The sequence below is a fragment of the Microcaecilia unicolor genome, chromosome 7 (assembly GCF_901765095.1).
Source record: "Microcaecilia unicolor chromosome 7, aMicUni1.1, whole genome shotgun sequence".
Taxonomy (NCBI): Eukaryota; Metazoa; Chordata; class Amphibia; order Gymnophiona; family Siphonopidae; genus Microcaecilia; species Microcaecilia unicolor.
Window position 1 is genome coordinate 97,954,634 of NC_044037.1, and position 22,900 is coordinate 97,977,533.

Genomic DNA, 22,900 nt, shown 5'->3' on the forward strand with positions numbered 1-22,900 from the left:
TTTTCTCTTTATACAGGCAGTGTCAGAGGGTGGAAGAATGACTGGTGAGAGTGGAAGTTATCAGACTTTGAAATTTGTTATTGTCTGTTATAGAATTTGTTTATACATTATGGATTGTGTGGAATATAAGATTGTTTTTTTTTTTTAATTGTGAGGAAATTAAATAAAGTAAGAGAAAAGAAGGCCACTTTGATTCTCAACAGTAGTAGGTAAAAGAGTAAGGAAAAGTTTTAGCCTTCATAAACTACAAAATATCTGGAAAAGCAAAATGAATCTGGTAAACTAGTCAGGAAAACGAAAATGGAGATGGTAATGTGGGGACAAGACATATGTTAGTGAAGTGCAAAAGTGGCATCGTAGGACCCAAAGGTGAAGGGAAGTAAAAAGTAGAAGCTGATAAGGATAAGAAGATATTGCTTAATAAATTTCTGTTCTCTGTTCACATATGAAAGGTTGGTAGTAGGATCGCAGAAGAAAAGCGCAAATAGGAATTTATGTGTGGTAGATCCTGAATGATTTTCAGAGGACTGTGTGCATGAGCTAGCTAAACTAAAGATGGATAAAGTGGTGGGGCTGAATGGCATACATCTAAGGGTACTGAAGAAACAGAGAATTTCTGGTGGCTCTGCTGACTGATCTTTTCAGTGCTTCTGTAGTGGCAGTTGTGGTCCCTCTCCACAAAAGCAGAAGTAAGGAGGAGGCTGGTCAGTCTGACCTCCTGTGGTATTAATGGAAATGCTTCTAAAACAAAGAGTTAGGAATCTGGTGTCGGCCTGGATCCAAGATGGCCGCGACTCACTAAGCAGTAGCGGGTCTCGATCTCTCTACTAAAAAAAATGCCTAAACGGAGAGGGAGATTAGCGGTCAGAGCTTCCCCGCTAACTCCCTCCTTACCTGGTCCTTTGGATCGTTATTTGAGACCCCAGGGAGTTATTCACGAAGGCGGAATGCCGCCAGTGGGAGACGCCGGCGAATTGGAGATTTTGGCGCTCCCTGGCCTCGATGTTACCCTGAGCCCCGCCGAGCGCACCCCTCCTCCTCAACCGCTCGGCGCCAGTTCGTTCCTCGAGGAATCGACAGGGTCCACCCCGGAAGAGGGTAGGGGCCCAGAAGAACGCCGAATGGAAGCTGATATCACATCAGGGGCCGGACTGGAGGGCAGTTTGCCCATGGAAACGCCGCGGATTGAGGAGAGAAGCTCTGAGGAACAGAGTGCCACATCTGAGCAAACTGTAAGGTCTGAAATTCCTACAGAATTCCTGGTTAAACTCCAGGAGGTTACATTAGAAGCTTTGTGGGATTTAGTCTCTAACCTTGGGCAGTTATTCCTAAAACAGTCTAATGAGGTATTACCTAAATTAAAAACCTTGGAAAAAGACTCACAAAAGAAAGAAGAGCTGATAAAAGACTTGAATGATAAAGTTGTTAAAATGGATCAAAGAATTATGAAATTTGAAACAGTACAACCTACTATGATTAAAGATTTGACGAGCCTAAGGGTTAAAATGGAAATCTTTGACAATTATACTAAAAACTGTAACCTTAGATTCGTCAATTTTCCTAAATTTCAAAATGTTGCTCCCTTGGAAATGTTGAAGCGCTATATGCGCGAAATATTATTAATTCCTGAACAAAATTTACCACCAATGACTATGGCTTATTATATCCCTGGGAAAGACTTAAATCAACCTGAAGCTCCATTAGATGTTTCACTTTTGTTGGAGACTTCGGACATTGACCTAGCGACTGCAGCCACATTAGTGGCAACAGTCGCATTGTTACCAGATAAGAGTTGGATTTTTCGTCTGTTTTTTCGTAACAAGGATAAACCTTTTTTAGGTTTTAAGGTACTATTATTTCCGGATGTCTCTAAGGAGACAAGAAGACGGAGGAAACAATTTCTGCTCCTTAAGCCTGAAATTCTGCACTTGGGGGGTACCTTTTTTTTAAGATACCCCTGCAAGTGCATAATAAAGTTTAGGGACAAAAAATATGTATTTACAGAACCTGCTCATGTGTCGGCACTTATAGCCTCAGTAAAAGTGGAAAAGCGCTAAATATAAAAAAATAACTCTGCTTAGTAGAATTTGCTTATCCAGTGATTTCTTTTTCCTTTGTAATGTTTTTCTCCCTTTGTTTTCCGAAATCTTGGATCCGAATTTATGGACTTGAGTATTGCTCCTTTATTGAAAATGTGAGGAATTTCCTTTTTTTTCTTTCACCTTTTCTTTTCTTTTTATTACGTTTGAGTATGTTACTGTTAAACGGATACTTTCCTGCACAAGATTTTTGCTTGTAATAAATTTAATAATATGAATAAATAATAAATTTAAAAAAAAAAAACAAAGAGTTAGTGAGGTTTCTGGATTCCAATAGCTTGCAAGACCCAAGACAGTATGGTTTCACTAAAGGTAGGTCTTGTCAGACAAATTGGATTAATTTCTTTGAGATTTGGATCAAGGGAGAGCATTAAATGTGGTGTACTTAGATTTTAGCAAAGCCTTTGACATACTTCCTCATAGACAACTTGTATATGAACTGAGTGCCCGTGGTATGGGCCCTAAAGTGATAATTTGAGTGGAAGGTGGCAGAAGTTAGTGGTAAATGGAAATCACTCTGAAGAAAAGGATGTAACCAGTGGTGTGTCACAAGGTTTGGTTCTTAGGTTGGTTTTTTAACACTTTTGTAAGCAATATTGCCAAAGGGCTGTCTGGTAAGGTTTACCTCGTTGTGGATCATACCAAAATCTTTAATAGGGTAGACATCCCTGATGGTGTAGATAGCATGAGGAGGAACTTACAGAAGCTTGAAAAATGGTCCAGAATTTGGCAGCTAAGATTTAATACTAAAAACTGCAGGTTTATGCATTTGGGCTGCAAAAACCCAAGAGAGTGGTACAGTGTAGGGGATGAAGTGTTTCTATGTGTGAAAGAGGAGCAGGACTTGGGTATGATCGTATATAGGAATCCTAAGGTGGCCAAACAGGTAGAAAAGGTGATGGTTAAAGCTAGAAGTATGCTTGGGGTGCTAGGGAGTGGAATGGCCAGCATGAAAAAGGCGATGATAATGCCTCTGTATAAGTATCTGGTGAGACCTCATGTAGAGTACTGTGTACATTTGTAGGGACCGTGCCTTCAAAAAGACGTCCTTCAGAAGGTGGCTATTAAAATGGGCAGTGGTCTTCATTGTAAAGAGTATAGGGATAGACATAAAGATCTCAATATATTTTGGAAGAAACGCAGGAGGAGGATGACACGATTAAGGATATTTAAATACCTCCTTAGCAAAAGGGCACAGAATGCAAAATTGAAAGGAAGCTCTGGAATGAGGGGGCATAGAATGAAGGTGAAATGGGATAGACTTAGGAGTAATCTGAGGAAATACTTCTTCACAGAAAGGCTGGTGAATTCGTGGAACAGCCTCTCAGCAGAGGTGGTGGAGACGAAGACTATATCTGACTATAAGAAAACTTGGGATAAGTACGTAGGATCTCTAAGGGAGAGAAAGAGATAGTAGATAGCATGAATGGGCAGATTGGATAGGCCATGTGGTCTTTATGAGCCATCATTTTTCTATGTAAACCCACCCTGATTTGGCTGTTTTATTGAAGCTTTCCTGATTATTAATTTCATTTATTGTGATCTGCTTTGATGCCCTTAATATTGTGCCCTGGATATCAGATAAAAATAAATCTGAATGAATCATATCAACCAAGCAAAGGAGATCATTTCTTTTTATAAAAATGAATCTTAAGAAAAGCTTACTGTGTTGATCTTGCTGTTCTTTCAGTATGTGTTATGTGTAATAGTTTTGAAAGAAATAATTATATGCCTACTTTTGTCTTAAGTGTTTTCTAATCTCTGGTTCTGGATAATGAAAGTATCATATATCAGGCTAGAGGTGCAGCCTGTGAGCACTGTAAGATTGGGGTGAGAGAGCAGTATTTTGCCAGTATTTTATGACTTATGATTTACTTTTTATTTGTTCAGCATCTTCTGAAATTACATACTGAATGTAAGAAAAAAGAGGCAGAACTAGCAAAACTGAGAGAAGAGAAATTGCAATCTGAAAAACTATTGGACTCCCTGAATAACCAGGTAAAAAGTAGGCAGTTTGAATTCATTCGCAATCCCATGTTTGTGGAACAGCCTTAGTTTCAGACAGGAAGTACCTGTAGTTCATTCTGACGTTTTCTTATTTCATCAGTTGCCTCATGTTACATGAATGTTTTTAGCAAAGCAGCAGTAGTGGAAGCCTCAGCGTGTGATCTTGCCTAGCTTTCATCGCCTCCTCTTCTGTGGGAGTCCCTCTCAGTTAAACACTGTTCAGCTTTAACATGACTAGCTTGCTGGAATACTGTAGAATCATTGCTGGCCTGTTCTTGTGCCTTAAACTCCTTAATTCTATAATATTGCACACACATTTACACACACTGTGCACTTAATTGTGTGTTTGTTATAGAATTCAAGCAATTAAATTGGCCATAACGGGTACTAATGGTCTTAAATTTGAACTTATCCCTATAACTATGGTAAGCTAGTATTCGATAAAGTTGGTGCCTAAATTCTATAGTGCAACTGCAGGGGGAGGTATATACAGGTGGGGCATGGGCAGGTCCCATGCTTATGCACTTATAGCATATGCTACATGCTAAAATGCAGCTTTTTTGTGCCCACATTTACACCTGCCGTAGATCATGTGTAATTGCCTAAATGTTGGCACATAAATGCAAATTTACAATTTATTCAACAACAGCATCTGGATTCCTAGATACTGTTACAGAATAGCACTTAGTGCCCACCGTTTTGTGCTCTTTTTGGTGCCTAAATGTTGGTGGCCTGTACCTTAAGAAAAGAGAAGTCAGTAGCAGAGGGGAAATTCTCCTTTCGTTGTGGTGATTCCTGGGGAGGGTGCTTTTCTGGGTTTATGGGCACTCACAAGACAAAACTGGCCCTTCTTGTGATAGTGGCAAAAAAACATGGTAAAACTGTTTTATGCTTCTCACAAAGATATTGGCCATATGCATACTTCTGCTTTGAGAAACTACATGTTAATTCAGTGGCAGGCAAAAGTAAAAAAAAAAAAAAAAGAACAAACATAGCACATCTGTGGCCTGTTCTGCAAAAGAGAAAATGCATTCTGACCTCAAATGCAGTGGTCATTTTAAGTCTTCAAAGCTTTCCCCCAGAGACTGCCTAAATTGTCCCACCCAAAAATAAACATTTTTCTTTGTAAGAACGGTACAGTTTTATTTTAGAATTTAGTGTTCCAGCCTTGATTGTCCCTTGCCAACAGGTTTTCATAATTTCATCTCTTTGAATCTCTTCCTCTGAAATGAATAAAATCTATTTCTCCTGTGGCTAAAAGAATATTTACTTGTTTGGTTTGTTGCATTTGGCGGTACAAAGAGTATATCTGTAATCCTTTAGTGTATCTCCTCCTTACTCATCTGCTTTTAAAGTAAATAGCCCTTTTTGAACAGTCTTCTGTGAGTGTGAGAGGTTTGGTTGCAATGTGTAAGTCATTTATTTTATTTCTTGATCACTGCCCCTTTCCCTCACAAATACGGTATGTTTCTCAATGCAATTTACAGCATATACTAACATCACGATAACATTCAATAAGTAAATACAGAAAATGGCAAACAGTTATAAACTTAATGCAAAAATTTCATAAATACTAGCTAGGCAAAAGCCAAGCTAGCGATTCTGGTGCAGCAAATACTATGAAGCCCATTCAATTCCTACAGGCTTCGTTGCATATGCCACATCGGAATTGCTAGCACAACTTTGAAAAAAGAGTCCCCTAGCTTGGTATACCTGATTTAATCCAGTTAGGTGCTTTTTTTCACATAGCATATTTCCTGAAAGATACCTCTTTTAGTCTTTCATCTTTAAAAGCGAAAAAAACTTAAGAGCTCCAGATACTCTGCCCTTAGATTCACAAATCAAATACTTGTTAAACAGAAGCAATTTATTTGTTATCAGTGGAGTAGAATAATGATCTTCTAAAAAAAAAAAAACAATTACAGCTGGCACCAGATTACTATGAATGTATTAATATTTGGACTGCATTGACATTTTATGTGCTACTACAGACACTAAACTTGTTTTTCTCGTTAATTGCTTATAGCAAGAGACCACAGATAATGATGACAAAGAAGGAGACCCAAATAAGAACCAAGAAAATGTGAGTTGACAATGTTGTCATTAACAGTTGATCATTGGCAAAGAAGGGATACTGGCCCAGCCTTTCTGTTAAGAACTCATCCCAGTTGACAGCCATAGAGCATGACCAGCTTGTAAGATATCGCTCTTTATCCAAGACTGCTTTTTCATATTCCTCTTTTATACACTTCTTTCTTGGATAGATGACCATTCAAGATCCCTTACTTAGTTCACCCCCAGCACCCTTCCTTTCCCGTATCTACCATTTAGTTAAGATATGACATACATCATGTAGAATACCTTTCTAACCAGTTCTCAGAAACTGTATTTGTATAAACTTCTGCATTAGGGAAAAATGTGTGTATTTTTTACTATAGAAAATGTGATAGATTTTCATAGCAAAACATTTAGTCATTCTGGCAGGTGTAGTTCCTCTTTTCTCCTAGCTCAATCAGAACTATTGCTGAGATTCTGGCCCCATGAGCCATCATTCTTTATTACCTGAAGATTTCTTTCTATTTTAATAGGTACTCCCTTCCATTGTTCCTAGAGTGGTCATTACAGCAATGGTTCTGAGGCTGTTTCTTAAACCTGTATCTTGATCTTAATTCTGGTCATCAGATGTTGTCTTAATAGCTAGCATGACTTCCTCTCTCTGTCTAGGAACTGTGAATGCTTTCTCCACAGAGTCCCCAGCCCCTGCTTACCCAGGGTATAGAAGGCATAATCCAGGGATCAAACTGGGGACCCTCCACATGGCACTGCCACTAAGCCACTGGGCTGGCTTTTCAACCTTTTTTTTTTTTAACTAGTGGAATACATTTTATCTGGGCTTCAAAAATTATTATTTTTTTATTCTAAATACCTCATGCTCTTTGATTGTAATTCACATCCTGTCATCATAGTCTTCCTTTTTAAAAGTTAAATGATATTGCAGTACTTTTCCTTACATCCTCCCTCCCAATACATGTCAAATTTCTTTGCAATATGATCTCTATTATCTAATGTTTCTTCCATCTTTAGCTATTTCTACTGAGCGCTAGTTCTAAGGTAGCTCATAATCTTGTTACTACAAAGCTCAGTTGCTCCATGAAGCATTTATTTATAGAATCTAGATATATTACCTTCCTAGCATCCCCTAACTAAAATGTTCACCCAGTCAGTTGAAATTTCCCAGTATCAGAGCTTTTTTTCAGATATTTGATAGTACTTGGTACCAATACTTTTTATTTTCTCTGCATGAGTTCCTGGGAAATTACAGGAGGGGAGAGGCTTGATTAGAGACCAAAGTAGTTTTCTTCTCTCTCCTGTCCACTCCAATCTCATCTCTTCTGATCCCTGGAGGCTATTGCCTAGGAGGAGCGGGGTGGACAGAGCAAGAAGCAGAAGGTTTCTGTCTTCCGGATACTAGCTAATGGTGTTGAGGCACCAGCCCTGTATGCTTTAACCAAGGACATTACAGAGCAGCACTAGAATCTGGTACTATTTATCCAAACTATTGAGCATTCTGTACCTTATAATTTTAATTACCTTGTATTATTTTGGCAACACATACAAATTTTATCATACCAGTAAAATTTCCTGATTATTAAAAATGCGTCATAAGGGCAAGGAAAGAAAAGAGAGAGATTAGCAGAAGTTGAGTAAGAAGGGAAAAGAGGGAGAAACACCAATGCCATAACCCACAAATTTGCACCTGCTGAGAGAAAAGGTGTAAATGTGTACAGGTACCATTCATATATATAACCTATTTTATAAATATGCCCACGTATTGCACTTCTCCACTCAATCTATGCCTTCAGAGATGCCTGTGAGCAGGTTATGTAAAAGTAGACACATTTTTTGTGCACTCTTACATGCGTATGTGATAATGCCATTTCATAAAAGCCCTTATCAGTATGTAAAATAGGCTTTAATTTATAAAATGACCTGCATAATCTCTATATTTTCATTTAGTACCATACATTACATATAAAGTGTAAAGGGGGTAATAGATTTGATATACTGCCTTTCTGTGGTACAACCAAAGCAGTTTACATTTATTATACGCATATGCTTTCTTCCTAATGCAAGTTAGGGTTTTTTTGTTTGTTTTGGTTGGTGGTTGTTTTTTGGTTGTGGTTTTTTGTTTTGCTTTTTTTGTTGTGTTTTTGTTTTTTTGTACTTGGTGCAGTGGAGGATTAAGTGACTTGCCCAGGGTCACGAGGAGCCACAGAGGGAATTGAACCCAGTTCCCCCAGGTTGTCAGCCCACAGAGCTAACCATTAGGCTGCTCCTCCACTCCACATACAGATACTTGAATGTATTCTTATTCCCTTTCTTTCTAGGTAATATATGCACTGTTGACATGTGTTGGGCTCTTCTTCTTTCCCATAAATGGAAGTCAATGTTTGGATGTTAGGTGGTATAGTTGCAAGGCCAGATGTCACCTCATGATTGTCCCGTTTAACTTTAATTTGTTGTAGCTATTTGAGTGAGTTGCAGTTAGCTTTAACGATTAAAGTTTCCCTAAATAATAATAAAGATGTCTTCACACTTCACACTCCTCAGTTATAGCATAACTTTTATCCAGATAGGAGTAGGTTGCAACTAAAGCAATAGATGGGAATATAGCATATGTTCATTATGAATCTTTTCAGAAAATGTAACACCAGTCTGGGATGAGTTGACAGATAAAAGGATGAGTCAGTTAATGGGTTCTGTTACCTGAGAACAGTTTCATTTTGCAACCTAGGAAGAGATAAAAGAGTTACTTGTTTATTGGATCCTGGTCCCTTTTCTTTGATTAGAGTAGTTAGAATGGACATGAGGGAAGCCATTGCTTGGCCTGGGATCGGTAGCATGGAATGCTGCTACTAATTGAGTTTCTGCTAGGTACTTGTGACCTGGATTGGCCACTGCTGGAAGCAGGGTACTGGACTAGATGGACCATTGGTCTGACCCAGTATGGCTAGTCTTATGTTCTTATGCCATACTGGGTCAGACCAATGGTCCATCTAGCCCAGTATCCTGTTTCCAACAGTGGCCAATCCAGGTCACAAGCACCTGGCAGAAACCCAAATAACAGCAAGATTCCATGCTACCAGTGCCAGGGCAAGCAGTGGCTTCCTCATGCCTATCTCAATAACAGACTATGGACTTTTCTTCCAGGAACTTGTCCAAACCTTTTGTTAATCCCAAATAAGCTAATCTCTGTTACCACCATCCTCTGGCAACGAGTCCAGAGCTTAACTATTTGTTGAGTGAAAAAATATTTATCCTATTTGTTTTTAATGTGTTTCCATGTAATTTCATTGAGTGTCCCCCACTGTTCGTACTTTCTGAAAGTGTAAAAAGTTGATTCACTTATACCCATTCTATACCATTCAGGATTTTGTAGACTTCAATCATATCTCCCCTCAGCTGTCTCTTTTCCAATCTGAGGAGTCCTAACCTCTTTAGCCTTTCCTCATATGAGAGGAGTTCCATCCCCTTTATCATTTTGGTCGCTCATAAGTACATAAGTACATAAGTAGTGCCATACTGGGAAAGACCAAAGGTCCATCTAGCCCAGCATCCTGTCACCGACAGTGGCCAATCCAGGTCAAGGGCACCTGGCACGCTCCCCAAACGTAAAAACATTCCAGACAAGTTATACCTAAAAATGAGGAATTTTTCCAGTCCATTTAATAGCGGTCTATGGACTTGTCCTTTAGGAATCTATCTAACCCCTTTTTAAACTCCGTCAAGCTAACCGCCCGTACCACGTTCTCCGGCAACGAATTCCAGAGTCTAATTACACGTTGGGTGAAGAAAAATTTTCTCCGATTCGTTTTAAATTTACCACACTGTAGCTTCAACTCATGCCCTCTAGTCCTAGTATTTTTGGATAGCGTGAACAGTCGCTTCACATCCACCCGATCCATTCCACTCATTATTTTATACACTTCTATCATATCTCCCCTCAGCCGTCTCTTCTCCAAGCTGAAAAGCCCTAGCCTTCTCAGCCTCTCTTCATAGGAAAGTCGTCCCATCCCCACTATCATTTTCGTCGCCCTTCGCTGTACCTTTTCCAATTCTACTATATCTTTTTTGAGATACGGAGACCAGTACTGAACACAATACTCCAGGTGCGGTCGCACCATGGAGCGATACAACGGCATTATAACATCCGCACACCTGGACTCCATACCCTTCCTAATAACACCCAACATTCTATTCGCTTTCCTAGCCGCAGCAGCACACTGAGCAGAAGGTTTCAGCGTATCATCGACGACGACACCCAGATCCCTTTCTTGATCCGTAACTCCTAACGCGGAACCTTGCAAGACGTAGCTATAATTCAGGTTCCTCTTACCCACATGCATCACTTTGCACTTGTCAACATTGAACTTCATCTGCCACTTGCACGCCCATTCTCCCAGTCTCGCAAGGTCCTCCTGTAATCGTTCACATTCCTCCTGCGACTTGACGACCCTGAATAATTTTGTGTCATCGGCGAATTTAATTACCTCACTAGTTATTCCCATCTCTAGGTCATTTATAAATACATTAAAAAGCAACGGACCCAGCACAGACCCCTGCGGGACCCCACTAACTACCCTCCTCCACTGAGAATACTGGCCACGCAATCCTACTCTCTGCTTCCTATCTTTCAACCAGTTCTTAATCCATAATAATACCCTACCTCCGATTCCATGACTCTGCAATTTCTTCAGGAGTCTTTCGTGCGGCACTTTGTCAAACGCCTTCTGAAAATCCAGATATACAATATCAACCGGCTCCCCATTGTCCACATGTTTGCTTACCCCCTCAAAAAAATGCATTAGATTGGTGAGGCAAGACTTCCCTTCACTAAATCCGTGCTGACTTTGTCTCATCAGTCCATGTTTTTGTATATGCTCGTTGAACCTTTTCTAATTCTGCTATATCTTTCTTGAGATATAGCGACTAAAACCGAATGCTATTCTTGGTCTTATTCACCATCCCTTTCCTAAAAATTCCTAGCATCCTGCTTGCTTTTTGGGCTGCTGCCACACATTGTGCAAAAGATTTCAGTGTACTGTCTGCAATGATCTTTTCTTGGGTGCTGACTCCCAAGGTGACCATAGCATCAGGTAACTATGATTTGGATTGTTCTTCCCAATGTGCATCTCTTTCCACTTGTCCACATTAAGTTTCATCTGCCATTTGGATGCCCAGCCTTCCAGTTTTGTAAGGTCTTCCTGCAGTTTTTCACAGTGCACATTTGTTTTGACAACTTTGAATAGTTTTATGTTATCTGCATTAGACACACTTTCTCCATTTGTGAGCGCTAGATCCAGTGTCGTCCTTTCCCTCATGGGTTCTGACACCATTTGTCTAAGCAGAGTGCTTGAAGGGCATCCATGATCTCTCTGCTTCTTTCTGGCGTTGGGACATTCCAGTCTGCATCAAACAGGTTGAAGTCTCCCAGCAACAGCATCTCTCCTTTCAGTCCCAGTGTATGGATATCTGCAACTAGACCTTTGTCGAGCTTCTGTGTTTTCATTGGAGGCCCATAGATGACACCTGTGTGTATAGAAGTTCATCTTCTCTTTTTAAGATGATCCATAACGCTTCTTCCATTCCCCAAGTCCCCTGCATTTCAGCTGCATTAGTGTTTTTCACATACAGTGCCATTCGTCCACCCCTTCCATATCATCATGCTGATCAATCCATAGACTGGTGGGTTGTGTCCATCTACCAGCAGGGGGAGATAGAGAGCAATCCTTTTGCCTCCCTTTATGTGGTCATGTGCTGCCGGAAACTCCTCGGTATGTTCTCTATCTCAGCAGGTGGTGGTCACACACAGCAGCAGCTCTGGCTAGGTCTCCAAGCCTAATTTTTAGGTTTTGTTGAGTACCTGGGGTTGAGGGCTCTTCTTGAGCAAGTGCAAACCTGGTGGTGCCAGGTCCCTCCTTTTCTCCCCCCTCCCGCTGGCTCCGTTAAAAAAAAAAAAAAAATTTGGACGTCCTTTAAGGGCGTTTATTTCAACGTTTATTGCAGCTGCTCACTGGGACACCAGTTCGTTACAGCTCGGAGCGAGAAGCATGTCATTTTACCTTTTTATAGCGGGCAGGGGGTTCCCCATTCGGTCTCCATGTGGCTTATGGTGTCGGAGGGCGAGGGCGCGAAGATTCGCTCCCTGGACCGCGTGTGTGCGTCTAGCGAGGATGCGGGGGTTTCAAAGCTTGAATCGCCTTTGTTGAGCATCAGTTTAGAGTCCGGTCAGTGTCCCGGTTCTTCCTTCGGTGCGGCAGTTTTTCCCGCCATGTGCCCATCCCCCGCTGCTCGCCCACTCCATGTTGGCCGGCCACTCTGCTCGGACGGCTTCTTCTTGGGCCGCCCTCGAGCTGGGAGACATTAATACTATGGTCGCCCTTGATTCGGGCGACGGTAAGAAAGCGGCCAAAGTTAAGCGCCGTTCTTCCCGCGCGGCTCCTTCTCGGAGTTTCGCGCTGGACGCCATTTTGGATGCGCAGCACGTTTCTTCCCCGCTCTTGCAAGCGCCGGTTGAGGGTGCATCTAGGGCCGTGGCCCAAGCTGCAGAAGTGCACAGTTCAGGGGGATTCTCCCCCGAGTTCATTTTGCTGCTGCATCAGGCTTTTCTTATGCAAGACGCTGCCCCTGCCCCCCTGTCTGATAAAGGGGTTGAGGCCTCCGGAAGCAAACACCCTCGGGTGGATTTCCAGGCCCTAGAGGACTCTGTCTCCTCTGATGTAGATGAGGGCAGCGTATCTGAGTTCTCCCAACGGTCCTTTGGGGATTCCTTGGAGGAGACGGATTCCCGCTCGGATGGAGCGGATGACCCCTCTGCAGCGCGGATCTTTCGCTCAGAGGATTTGCCCAACCTGTTAGTGCAGGCCATGAGCATTTTGAAGATTTCCTCTCCGGAGGACGTCTCTCCCTCAGCCTCTGTTGGCTCCGCCATTATGCTGGGGACGAAGTGCCCGTCTAGAACCTTCCACGTGCATGAGGCCATGCGCACCTTGATTTCGGCTCAATGGGATGTCCCAGAAGCGAGCCTCAAAGTGGCTAGGGCTATGTCCCGCCTCTATCCTCTGCCTGAAGGTGAACGGGAGGCCTTTCTTTGGCCTACCATGGATTCTTTAATCACTACGGTGACTAAGAAAACGGCGTTGCCGGTGGAAGGTGGCACGGCCCTAAAGGACGCCCAAGACAGAAGATTGGAGGCGGCCTTAAGGTCGTCCTTTGAGGCGGCTGCTTTAAGTTTGCAGGCCTCAGTTTGCGGCTCCTATGTGGCCAGGGCGTGCCTGACGATTGTGCAGCAGGCTTCCCCCTCGGATCCTTCCTTGAGGGCTGATTGGCTGGCCCTGGAATCGGGCTTGGCTTATTTGGCAGACTTGCTGTATGATGTCTTGAGAGCCTCAGCTAAAGGTATGGCTCAGACAGTCTCTGCGCGGCGTTGGCTTTGGCTGAAGCATTGGTCTGCTGACCACGCCTCTAAGTCTCGCCTAGCTAAGTTGCCTTTTAAAGCAAGCTGCTCTTTGGGGTCGAGCTGGACAAAATTGTGACCGATCTCGGCACGTCTAAGGGCAAGAGGTTACCAGAGGTCAGGGCTCGGGCCAGTGGTGCTCGCCCCGGTTCCTCCAAAGGACGGTTTCAGGAAGCCTGTCGGTATCGCCCGGGCAAGTCGGGCTCCTCTGCCCCCTCTTCCTTCAAGAGGAACTTCTCCCCCAAGCAGCATTCCTTTCGCAGAGACGGCAGTCCCGGAGGTGCGTCCTCCGGTCCTCCCCCAGGGTCTCGTACCCAATGACGGGGCCCTGGTCCATGGCCCAGTGCAGATTGGAGGACGCCTGTCCTCGTTTCTGGGCGAGTGGACCAGAGTAACTTCAGACGCTTGGGTGCTAGAAGTCATCAGAGACGGCTACAAGCTAGAGTTCTGCCGACCCTTAAGAGACGGGTTTGTACACTCTTCCTGCAAGTCTCCGGTCAAGCTGTGGCAGTGCAGCAGATTTTGGACAATCTGATCCGCCTGGGTGCGGTCGTTCCGGTGCCAGAAGATCAGCTTGGCAAGGGACGTTACTCCATTTACTTTGTGGTACCAAAGAAAGGAGGTTCTGTACGGCCTATCCTCGACCTCAAAGGGGTCAATCGGGCCTTGAAAGTTCGGCACTTCCGAATGGAGACTCTCCGCTCTGTTATAGCGGCAGTGAAGGCAGGGGAGTTCCTGGCATCCTTGGACATCAAGGAAGCTTACCTGCATATTCCCATCTGGCCTCCTCATCAACGCTTTCTGCGTTTTGCAGTCCTGGGCCGACACTTCCAGATCAGAGCCCTCCCGTTCGGGTTGGCTACTGCTCCGCGGACCTTCTCCAAAGTAATGGTGGTCATCGCGGCCTTCCTACGAAAGGAAGGGGTACAAGTCCATCCTTATCTGGACGACTGGTTGATCCGAGCCCCCTCTTATGCAGAGTGCGGCAGAGCTGTAGACCGGGTGATTGCTCTTTTGAGCTCCCTGGGGTGGATCATCAACTGGCAGAAAAGCCAGCTGCGCCCGACTCAGTCCCTGGAATATCTGGGAGTTTGTTTCGACACCCAAGTGGGCAGAGTGTTCCTGCCGGACAATCAAATTGTCAAGCTTCAGGTTCAGGTGGACCAGTTCCTAGTAGCCTCTCCTCTTCGGGCTTGGGACTATGTGCAGCTGTTGGGCTCTATGACGGCCACGATGGAAGTAGTGCCCTGGGCCAGGGTTCATATGAGACCACTACAACACTCTCTGCTGCAGCGCTGGACTCCAGTGTCGGAGGATTACGCTGTGCGCCTTCCCTTGGACCTAGCGGTGCGCAAGGCGCTGAGCTGGTGGCTGAGGACAGACAAGTTGTCCGCAGGGATGCCTCTTTTGACCCCGGAGTGGGTTGTCGTCACGACGGACGCCTCTTTGACGGGCTGGGGTGCCCATTGCTTGGGAAGGACAGCACAGGGGCTCTGGTCTCCTGCAGAGGCAAAGTGGTCTATCAACCTCCTGGAACTCAGAGCCATTCGGTTGGCGCTTTTGGAGTTTCTCCCGGTACTGGCGTTGAAGCCAGTACGGGTCGTGTCGGACAATGCCACAGCTGTGGCCTATGTCAATCGCCAGGGAGGTACCAAGAGCGCCCCTCTAAGCCATGAATCTATGCCAGTGGGCGGAAGCGAACCTGGAACAGCTGTCGGCGGCCCACATTGCTGGAGTCATGAATGTCAAGGCGTACTTTCTCAGTCGCCATACCTTGGATCCCGGAGAGTGGCAGTTATTGGCTCAGGTGTTCTTGGACATCACGAAGCGCTGGGGCCAGCCGAGCCTAGATCTGATGGCGTCATCGGCCAATTGCCAAGTGCCGCGCTTTTTCAGCAGAGGACGGGACCCTCAATCTCTGGGAGTAGATGCTCTTCTCCAACAGTGGCCGACACAGGAGCTTCTCTATGTGTTCCCGCCCTGGCCCATGGTGGGCAGGGTGCTAGACCGGGTAGCAAAGCATCCGGGCCGGGTAATCCTGGTGGGTCCGGACTGGCCCAGACGTCCCTGGTATGCGGACATGATCAGGCTCTCAGTGGAAGGACCTCTGCGACTGCCAGCGGAGCAGGGCCTGTTGCATCAGGGTCCCGTGGTGATGGAGGATCCCTCCCCCTTTGGTCTTACAGCCTGGCTATTGAGCGGCAGCGTCTGAGGAAGAAAGGCTTCTCAGACAAGGTCATCGCCACTATGCTGAGAGCGAGGAAGCGCTCTACTTCTACTGCTTACGCCAGGGTTTGGCGTACCTTTGCATCGTGGTGTGAGGCAGGCTCACTTTCTCCCTTCACTGCTCCAATTTCTTCAGTGTTGGCGTTCCTGCAAGAAGGTCTGGAGAAAGGACTGTCGCTCAGTTCCCTTAAAGTCCAGGTAGCGGCTCTGGCTTGCCTGAAGGGTACTTCCCTGGCTTCGCAGCCAGATGTGGTGCGCTTTCTCAAGGGAGTTAATCACCTGCGCCCTCCTCTGCACTCAGTGGTACCTGCGTGGAATCTCAATCTGGTGCTAAGAGCCTTGCAGAAGCCGCCTTTTGAACCCTTGTCGAGGGCATCTCTGAAAGACCTGACATTGAAGGCAGTCTTTTTGGTGGCTATCACTTCAGCCAGAAGAGTTTCCGAGCTCCAAGCGCTATCATGTCGAGAGCCCTTTCTGCAGTTCACTGAGGCAGGAGTGTCTATTCGCACAGTGCCTTCCTTCCTGCCCAAGATTGTTTCTCGCTTCCTTGTGAATCAGCAGCTCTGTCTCCCATCCTTTCGTAGGGAGGACTACCCAGAGGAGTACTCTGCTCTCAAATATCTAGATGATGAGTCGAGTCATCATCAGATACTTGGAAGTGACCGATGATTTCTGAAAGTCGGATCATCTGTTTGTCCTGTTTGCAGGTCCTCGTAAGGGTCTGCAGGCTGCTAAGCCTACAGTGGCAAGATGGGTCAAGGAAGCCATTGCAGCGGCTTATGTGGCCGCGGGGAAGGTGCCGCCTATCCGGCTGAAGGCTCACTCCACTAGAGCTCAGGCAGCCTCGATGGCGGAGGCCGGGTCCGTCTCCTTGGAAGAGATTTGCAAGGCGGCAACTTGGGCATCGGCTCATACCTTCTCCAGGCATTACCGCTTGGCTGTGGCTGCTCGGGCGGAGGCCCAGTTTGGAGCTTCAGTGTTGCGGTCAGGGATTTCTATGTCCCGCCCTGGGTGAGTACTGCTTCGGTACATCCCACCAGTCTATGGATTGATCAGCATGATGATATGGAAGGTAAAATTATGTATCATACCTGATAATTTTCTTTCCATTAATCATAGCTGATCAATCCATAGCCCCTCCCAGATATCTGTACTGTTTTTATTCTGGTTGCATTTCAGGTTCAAGTTTAGTCTTCAGTTCCTGTTCAGGAGGACTTCGTGTTTAAGTTTTTTCAATTGGATTCTTCAGGAGTTGAGACGATTTTGTGTTACAGTGAGCTGCTGCATTCCTCTCCCCTCCGTTTTACGGGGCTGGATTGAGACCTAAATTCTGCCGGCGCTCCCTCCCGCTTCGTGCAGCAGTAGGGCAGCTTTGTACCCCTCCCGTTTCGGCGGTGTTAGGGTCAGTCAGCTCCTTCCGTGGTTGCGGTTGCAGGATAAGCCAGATCCCCCCGCATCGGCAGGTGTGGTGTCCCTCTCCCGCTCCGCGGGGATGAGCTGGACGGATTCCCCTCCCCCACTTGTGTGGGGATGAGCTGGGTTAATTCCCCTCCCCCGTTTCGGCGGTGGTGAGCTGGGCAGAGTGTCACTTTGTGGGTGTAATTCTCTTAAGTGCTGAGTCCTGCGGATGGAGCTTTGATATCGACATACTGAGGAGTTTCCGGCAGCATATGACCACATATAGGGAGGCAAAAGGATTGCTCTCTATCTCCACCTGCTGGTAGATGGACACAACCCACCAGTCTATGGATTGATCAGCTATGATTAATGGAAAGAAAATTATCAGGTATGATACATAATTTTACCTTCACCCCTTTCTAAAAAGGTTATAGCCTAGTATAGTTGCATCCTATTCATGGGAATCATTGAGCCATGTCTCATTGATAGAGGCTGACTTGTATATTGTTTCTAACATCAGGGCTTGCAGATCCTGAACTTTATTACTTAAACTACGAGCGTTTGTGCGCAATGCTTTACAGCAACATTTTCCTGGTAATTTTTTGTATAATGTTTGCCTAGTCTCCCCTTCTCCTTTGTCGATGATGATCTTAACTTTATTTTCCCCATTACTATAGCATGTTTGCTTTATCTGGGGTGATGACTTGATCTCATCTGCTTTCATTTGTAACCCTCCCCCCCACCCAGCTCTAGTTTAAATGCCTAGTAATATTGTCTGGATGTTTCACCAAGGATCCTCCCTGCCACAGAAAGATGTAGGCCATCCTTACAGGATAGCCTTTTCTTTTTCCATATATTGTCCCATCCTCCTATGTATCTAAAACCTTCTTGTCGATACCAGGTTTTAAGCCACTTATTGAACTTCTCTATACTACAGTCTTTCCTCTCCCTTTCCGTAGGTAGGTAGTACTTCACAAAAGTCTACAGTCTGTACCAAACACTTCAGACCCTCCCCCAGCTTCTGGAAAGCGCTCTGTGCTTCAGATGTGCTACTTTTGGCCAGATCATGTCTCCAAATAGATTACAGCATCAGTTTGAGAATCCTTACTCTCTTCTCTGATCACATTCAGTATTTGGTTAGTATTCCTGCTGGCTGAGTATCCTTTATCATCATACGTAGTCTAGTATTTGGACTAGGTCCTCTGATAATGGAGTCCACTAACAGCAAGAATTTGTTGTTTTGTGTTGCTTTGTGGGTGTCTTGTTTTGATTTACATCTTTTGTCTCTAGATCCACCACAGAGTTTATTTTCTATGCATCAGAATGCACTAATACAAAAAAAAAAAAAATTATGGAGGAGCAACAGTTGGTGGATGCCTATCAGGCTTATTTTCGAAAGAGAAGGGCGCCCATCTTTCGACACAAATCGGGAGATGGGCGTCCTCAACTGCTTTCCGTCGCGGGGACGACCAAAGTTCACAAGGGAGTGTCGGAAGCGCAGCGAAGGTGGGACTGGGGCGTGCCTTACAGATGGGCGTCCTCGACCGATAATGGAAAAAAGAAGGGTGTCCCTGACGAGCACTTGGGCGACTTTACTTGGTCCTTTTTTTGTTACGACCAAGCCTCAAAAAGGTGCCCGAACTGACCAGATGACCACCGGAGGGAATCGGGGATGACCTCCCCTTACTCCCCCAGTGGTCACTAACCCCCTCCCACCCTAAAAAAAAAAACTTTTAAAAATATTTTTTGCCATCTCTATGCCAGCCTCAAATGTCATACCCAGCTCCATGACAGCAGTGTGCAGGTCCCTGGAGCAGTTTTAGTGGGTGCAGTGCACTTCAGGCAGGCAGATCCAGGCCCATCCCCCCCCCCCTACCTGTTACACTTGTGGTGGTAAATGTGAGCCCTTCAAAACCCACCAGAAACCCACTGTACCCACATGTAGGTGCCCCCCTTCACCCCTTAGGGCTATGGTAGTGGTGTACAGTTGTGGGGAGTGGGTTTGGGGGGGAGGGGGTTGGGGGTGGCTCAGCACAAGATAAGGGAGCTATGCACCTGGGAACAATTTATGAAGTCCACTGCAGTGCCCCCTAGGGTGCCCGGTTGGTGTCTTGGCATGTCAGGGGGACCAGTGCACTACGACTGCTGGCTCCTCCCATGACCAAATGGCTTGGATTTGGTCGTTTCTGAGATGGGTGTCCTCGGTTTCCTTTATCGCCGAAAATCGGGGACGACCATCTCTAAGGTCGACCTAAATTTCGCGATTCGGGCGTCCCCGACCGTATTATTGAAAAGAAAGATTGACCAAAGTTGTGTCACTTTTGCTGTAGGATCCGATTCTGCTTAACTTTAGTATTTGATAAGCAGCAGACAATACAAATGCATATCCAACGTACAAAGTTAGTTGCATTTGAAAGAGAAATGCATAATGTATGATCCATAAGTACATAAGTAATGCCATACTGGGAAAAGACCAAGGGTCCATCGAGCCCAGCATCCTGTCCACGACAGCGGCCAATCCAGGCCAAGGGCACCTGGCAAGCTTCCCAAACGTACAAACATTCTATACATGTTATTCCTGGAATTTTGGAGTTTTCCAAGTCCGTTTAGTAGCGGTTTATGGACTTGTCCTTTAGGAAACCGTCCAACCCCTTTTTAAACTCTGCTAAGCTAACCGCCTTCACCACTTTCTCCGGCAACGAATTCCAGAGTTTAATTACACGTTGGGTGAAGAAAAATTTTCTCCGATTTGTTTTAAATTTACTACACTGTAGTTTCATCGCATGCCCCCTAGTCCTAGTATTTTTGGAAAGCGTGAACAGACGCTTCACATCCACCTGTTCCACTCCACTCATTATTTTATATACCTCTATCATGTCTCCCCTCAGCCGTCTCTTCTCCAAGCTGTATAGCCCTAGCCTCCTTAGTCTTTCTTCATAGGGAAGTCGTCCCATCCCCGCTATCATTTTAGTCGCCCTTCGCTGCACCTTTTCCAATTCTACTATATCTTTCTTGAGATGCGGCGACCAGAATTGAACACAATACTCAAGGTGCGGTCGCACCATGGAGCGATACAACGGCATTATAACATCCTCACACCTGTTTTCCATACCTTTCCTGATAATACCCAACATTCTATTCGCTTTCTTAGCCGCAGCAGCACACTGAGCAGAAGGTTTCAGTGTGTTATCGACGACGACACCCAGATCCCTTTTCCTGGTCCGTAACTCCTAACGTGGAACCTTGCATGACGTAGCTATAATTCGGGTTCTTTTTTACCACATGCATCACCTTGCACTTGCTCACATTAAACATCATCTGCCATTTAGCCGCCCAGTCTCCCAGTCTCGTAAGGTCCTCTTGTAATTTTTCACAATCCTGTCGCGATTTAACGACTTTGAATAACTTTGTGTCATCAGCAAATTTAATTACCTCGCTAGTTACTCCCATCTCTAAATCATTTATAAATATATTAAAAAGCAGCGGTCCTAGCACGGACCCCTGAGGAACCCCACTAACTACCCTTCTCCATTGTGAATACTGCCCATTTAACCCCACTCTCTGTTTCCTATCCTTCAACCAGTTTTTAATCCACAATAGGACATTTCCTCCTATCCCATGACCCTCCAATTTCCTCTGTAGCCTTTCATGAGGTACCTTGTCAAACGCCTTTTGAAAATCCAGATACACAATATCAACCGGCTCCCCTTTGTCCACATGTTTGTTTACTCCTTCAAAGAATTGAAGTAAATTGGTCAGGCAAGATTTCCCCACACAAAAGCCATGCTGACTTGGTCTCAGTAATCCATGTCCTCGGATGTGCTCTGTAATTTTGTTTTTGATAATAGCCTCTACCATTTTCCCCGGCACCGACGTCAGACTCACCGGTCTATAATTTCCCGGATCTCCCCTGGAGCCTTTTTAAAAAATGGGCGTTACATTGGCCACCCTCCAATCTTCCAGTACCACGCTCGATTTTAAGGATAAGTTGCATATCACTAGCAGTAGCTCCGCAAGCTCGTTTTTCAGTTCTATCAGTACTCTAGGATGAATACCATCCGATCCAGGAGATTTGCTACTCTTCAGTTTGCCGAACTGCCCCATTACGTCCTCCAGGTTTACCGTGAAGTCAGTAAGTTTCTCCGACTCGTCCGCTTGAAATACCATTTCCGACACCGGTATCCCACCCAAATCTTCCTCGGTGAAGACCGAAACAAAGAATTCATTCAGTCTCTCCGCTATGTCTTTGTCTTCCTTGATCGCCCTTTTTACCCCTCGGTCATCCAGCGGCCCAACCGATTCTTTTGCCGGCTTCCTGCTTTTAATATACCGAAAAAAAATTTTACTATGTTTTTTTGCCTCTAATGCTATCTTTTTTTCATACTCCCTCTTGGCCTTCTTAATCTGCGCCTTGCATTTGCTTTGACACTCCTTATGCTGTTTCTTGTTATTTTCAGACGGTTCCTTCTTCCATTTTCTGAAGGCGTTTCTTTTAGCCCTAATAGCTTCCTTCACCTCACTTTTCAACCAGGCCGGGTGTCTTTTGGACTTCCGTCTTTCTTTTCTAATTCGCGGAATATGTAAGGCCTGGGCCTCCAGGATGGTATTTTTGAACAGCGTCCACGCCTGTTGTACAGTTTTTACTCTCTCAGTTGCCCCCCTAAGTTTTTTTACCGTTCTTCTCATTTTATCATAGTCTCCTTTTTTAAAGTTAAACACTAACGTATTTGACTTTCTGTGTACAGTTACTTCAAGGTTGATGTCAAAACTGATCATATTATGGTCACTGTTATCAAATGGCCCCAGTACCATAACGTCCCTCACCAGATCATGCGCTCCACTAAGGACCAAGTCTAGAAATTTTCCTTCTCTCGTCGGCTCCTGCACCAGTTGCTCCATAAAGCTGTCCTTGATTTCATCAAGGAATTGTATCTCTGTAGCGTGTCCCGATGTTACATTTACCCAGTCTATATTTGGATAATTGAAGTCACCCATTATTATCACATTGCCCATTTTGTTCGCGTCTCTGATTTCTTTTATCATTTCGTTGATAACGTTGATAGTTATATGAAAATTTGCATAATGAAGCTTCAAAACAGCATTGAGAGCTGCTTATGCCAGTCTTTTTGCACACCACTGTAATTGCTGTGCATTACTAGTCTATGTATATAGTGCATTTTAGAATTGAGGTATTTCAACGTACTGTTTTAATTTTTTGAAGCTTATTGTTAAATATTCAGTTTTTGCATTGTAATATCTCTCTATATGATATGTATTTAGATGCAAACCACTAAGAACACTGTTATTCAGTGAGCAATAAACTGAAACGCATGACACTAGTGTATGGTGTCAGAAGCTTCTCCCATGTCACATCCCCTGGACCACATCCTCCTATGCTATATACATATGACATGGGAGAAGCTTCTGACACCATATATATAGCATAGGAGGATGTGGTCCAAGGGATGTGACATGGGAGAAGCTTCTGACACCATACACTATCAAGCTCATTCTCAAAGCACTTAGCCTCCCAAAGTGCTTTGAAAATATGCCTCTATATAGCACAGGAGGATGTGGTCCAAGGGATGTGACATGGGAGAAGCTTCTGACACCATACACTAGTGTCATGCTTTTCAATACTCCTCTAAAGTTG

At 44.8% G+C, this 22,900-nt stretch overlaps 1 protein-coding gene across 3 annotated transcripts in view; it reads left to right on the plus strand.

Annotated features, from left to right (window-relative positions):
• Positions 1 to 22,900, plus strand: part of ENOX2 (ecto-NOX disulfide-thiol exchanger 2) — a 363,942-nt gene that overhangs the window by 263,437 nt on the left and 77,605 nt on the right. For all 3 annotated transcript variants that reach the window (XM_030209544.1, XM_030209543.1, XM_030209545.1), the window contains 2 exons: positions 3,990 to 4,097; positions 6,133 to 6,189. In XM_030209544.1, coding sequence (XP_030065404.1) covers positions 3,990 to 4,097; positions 6,133 to 6,189 — 165 coding nt within the window. The remainder of the gene's footprint in view (positions 1 to 3,989; positions 4,098 to 6,132; positions 6,190 to 22,900) is intronic.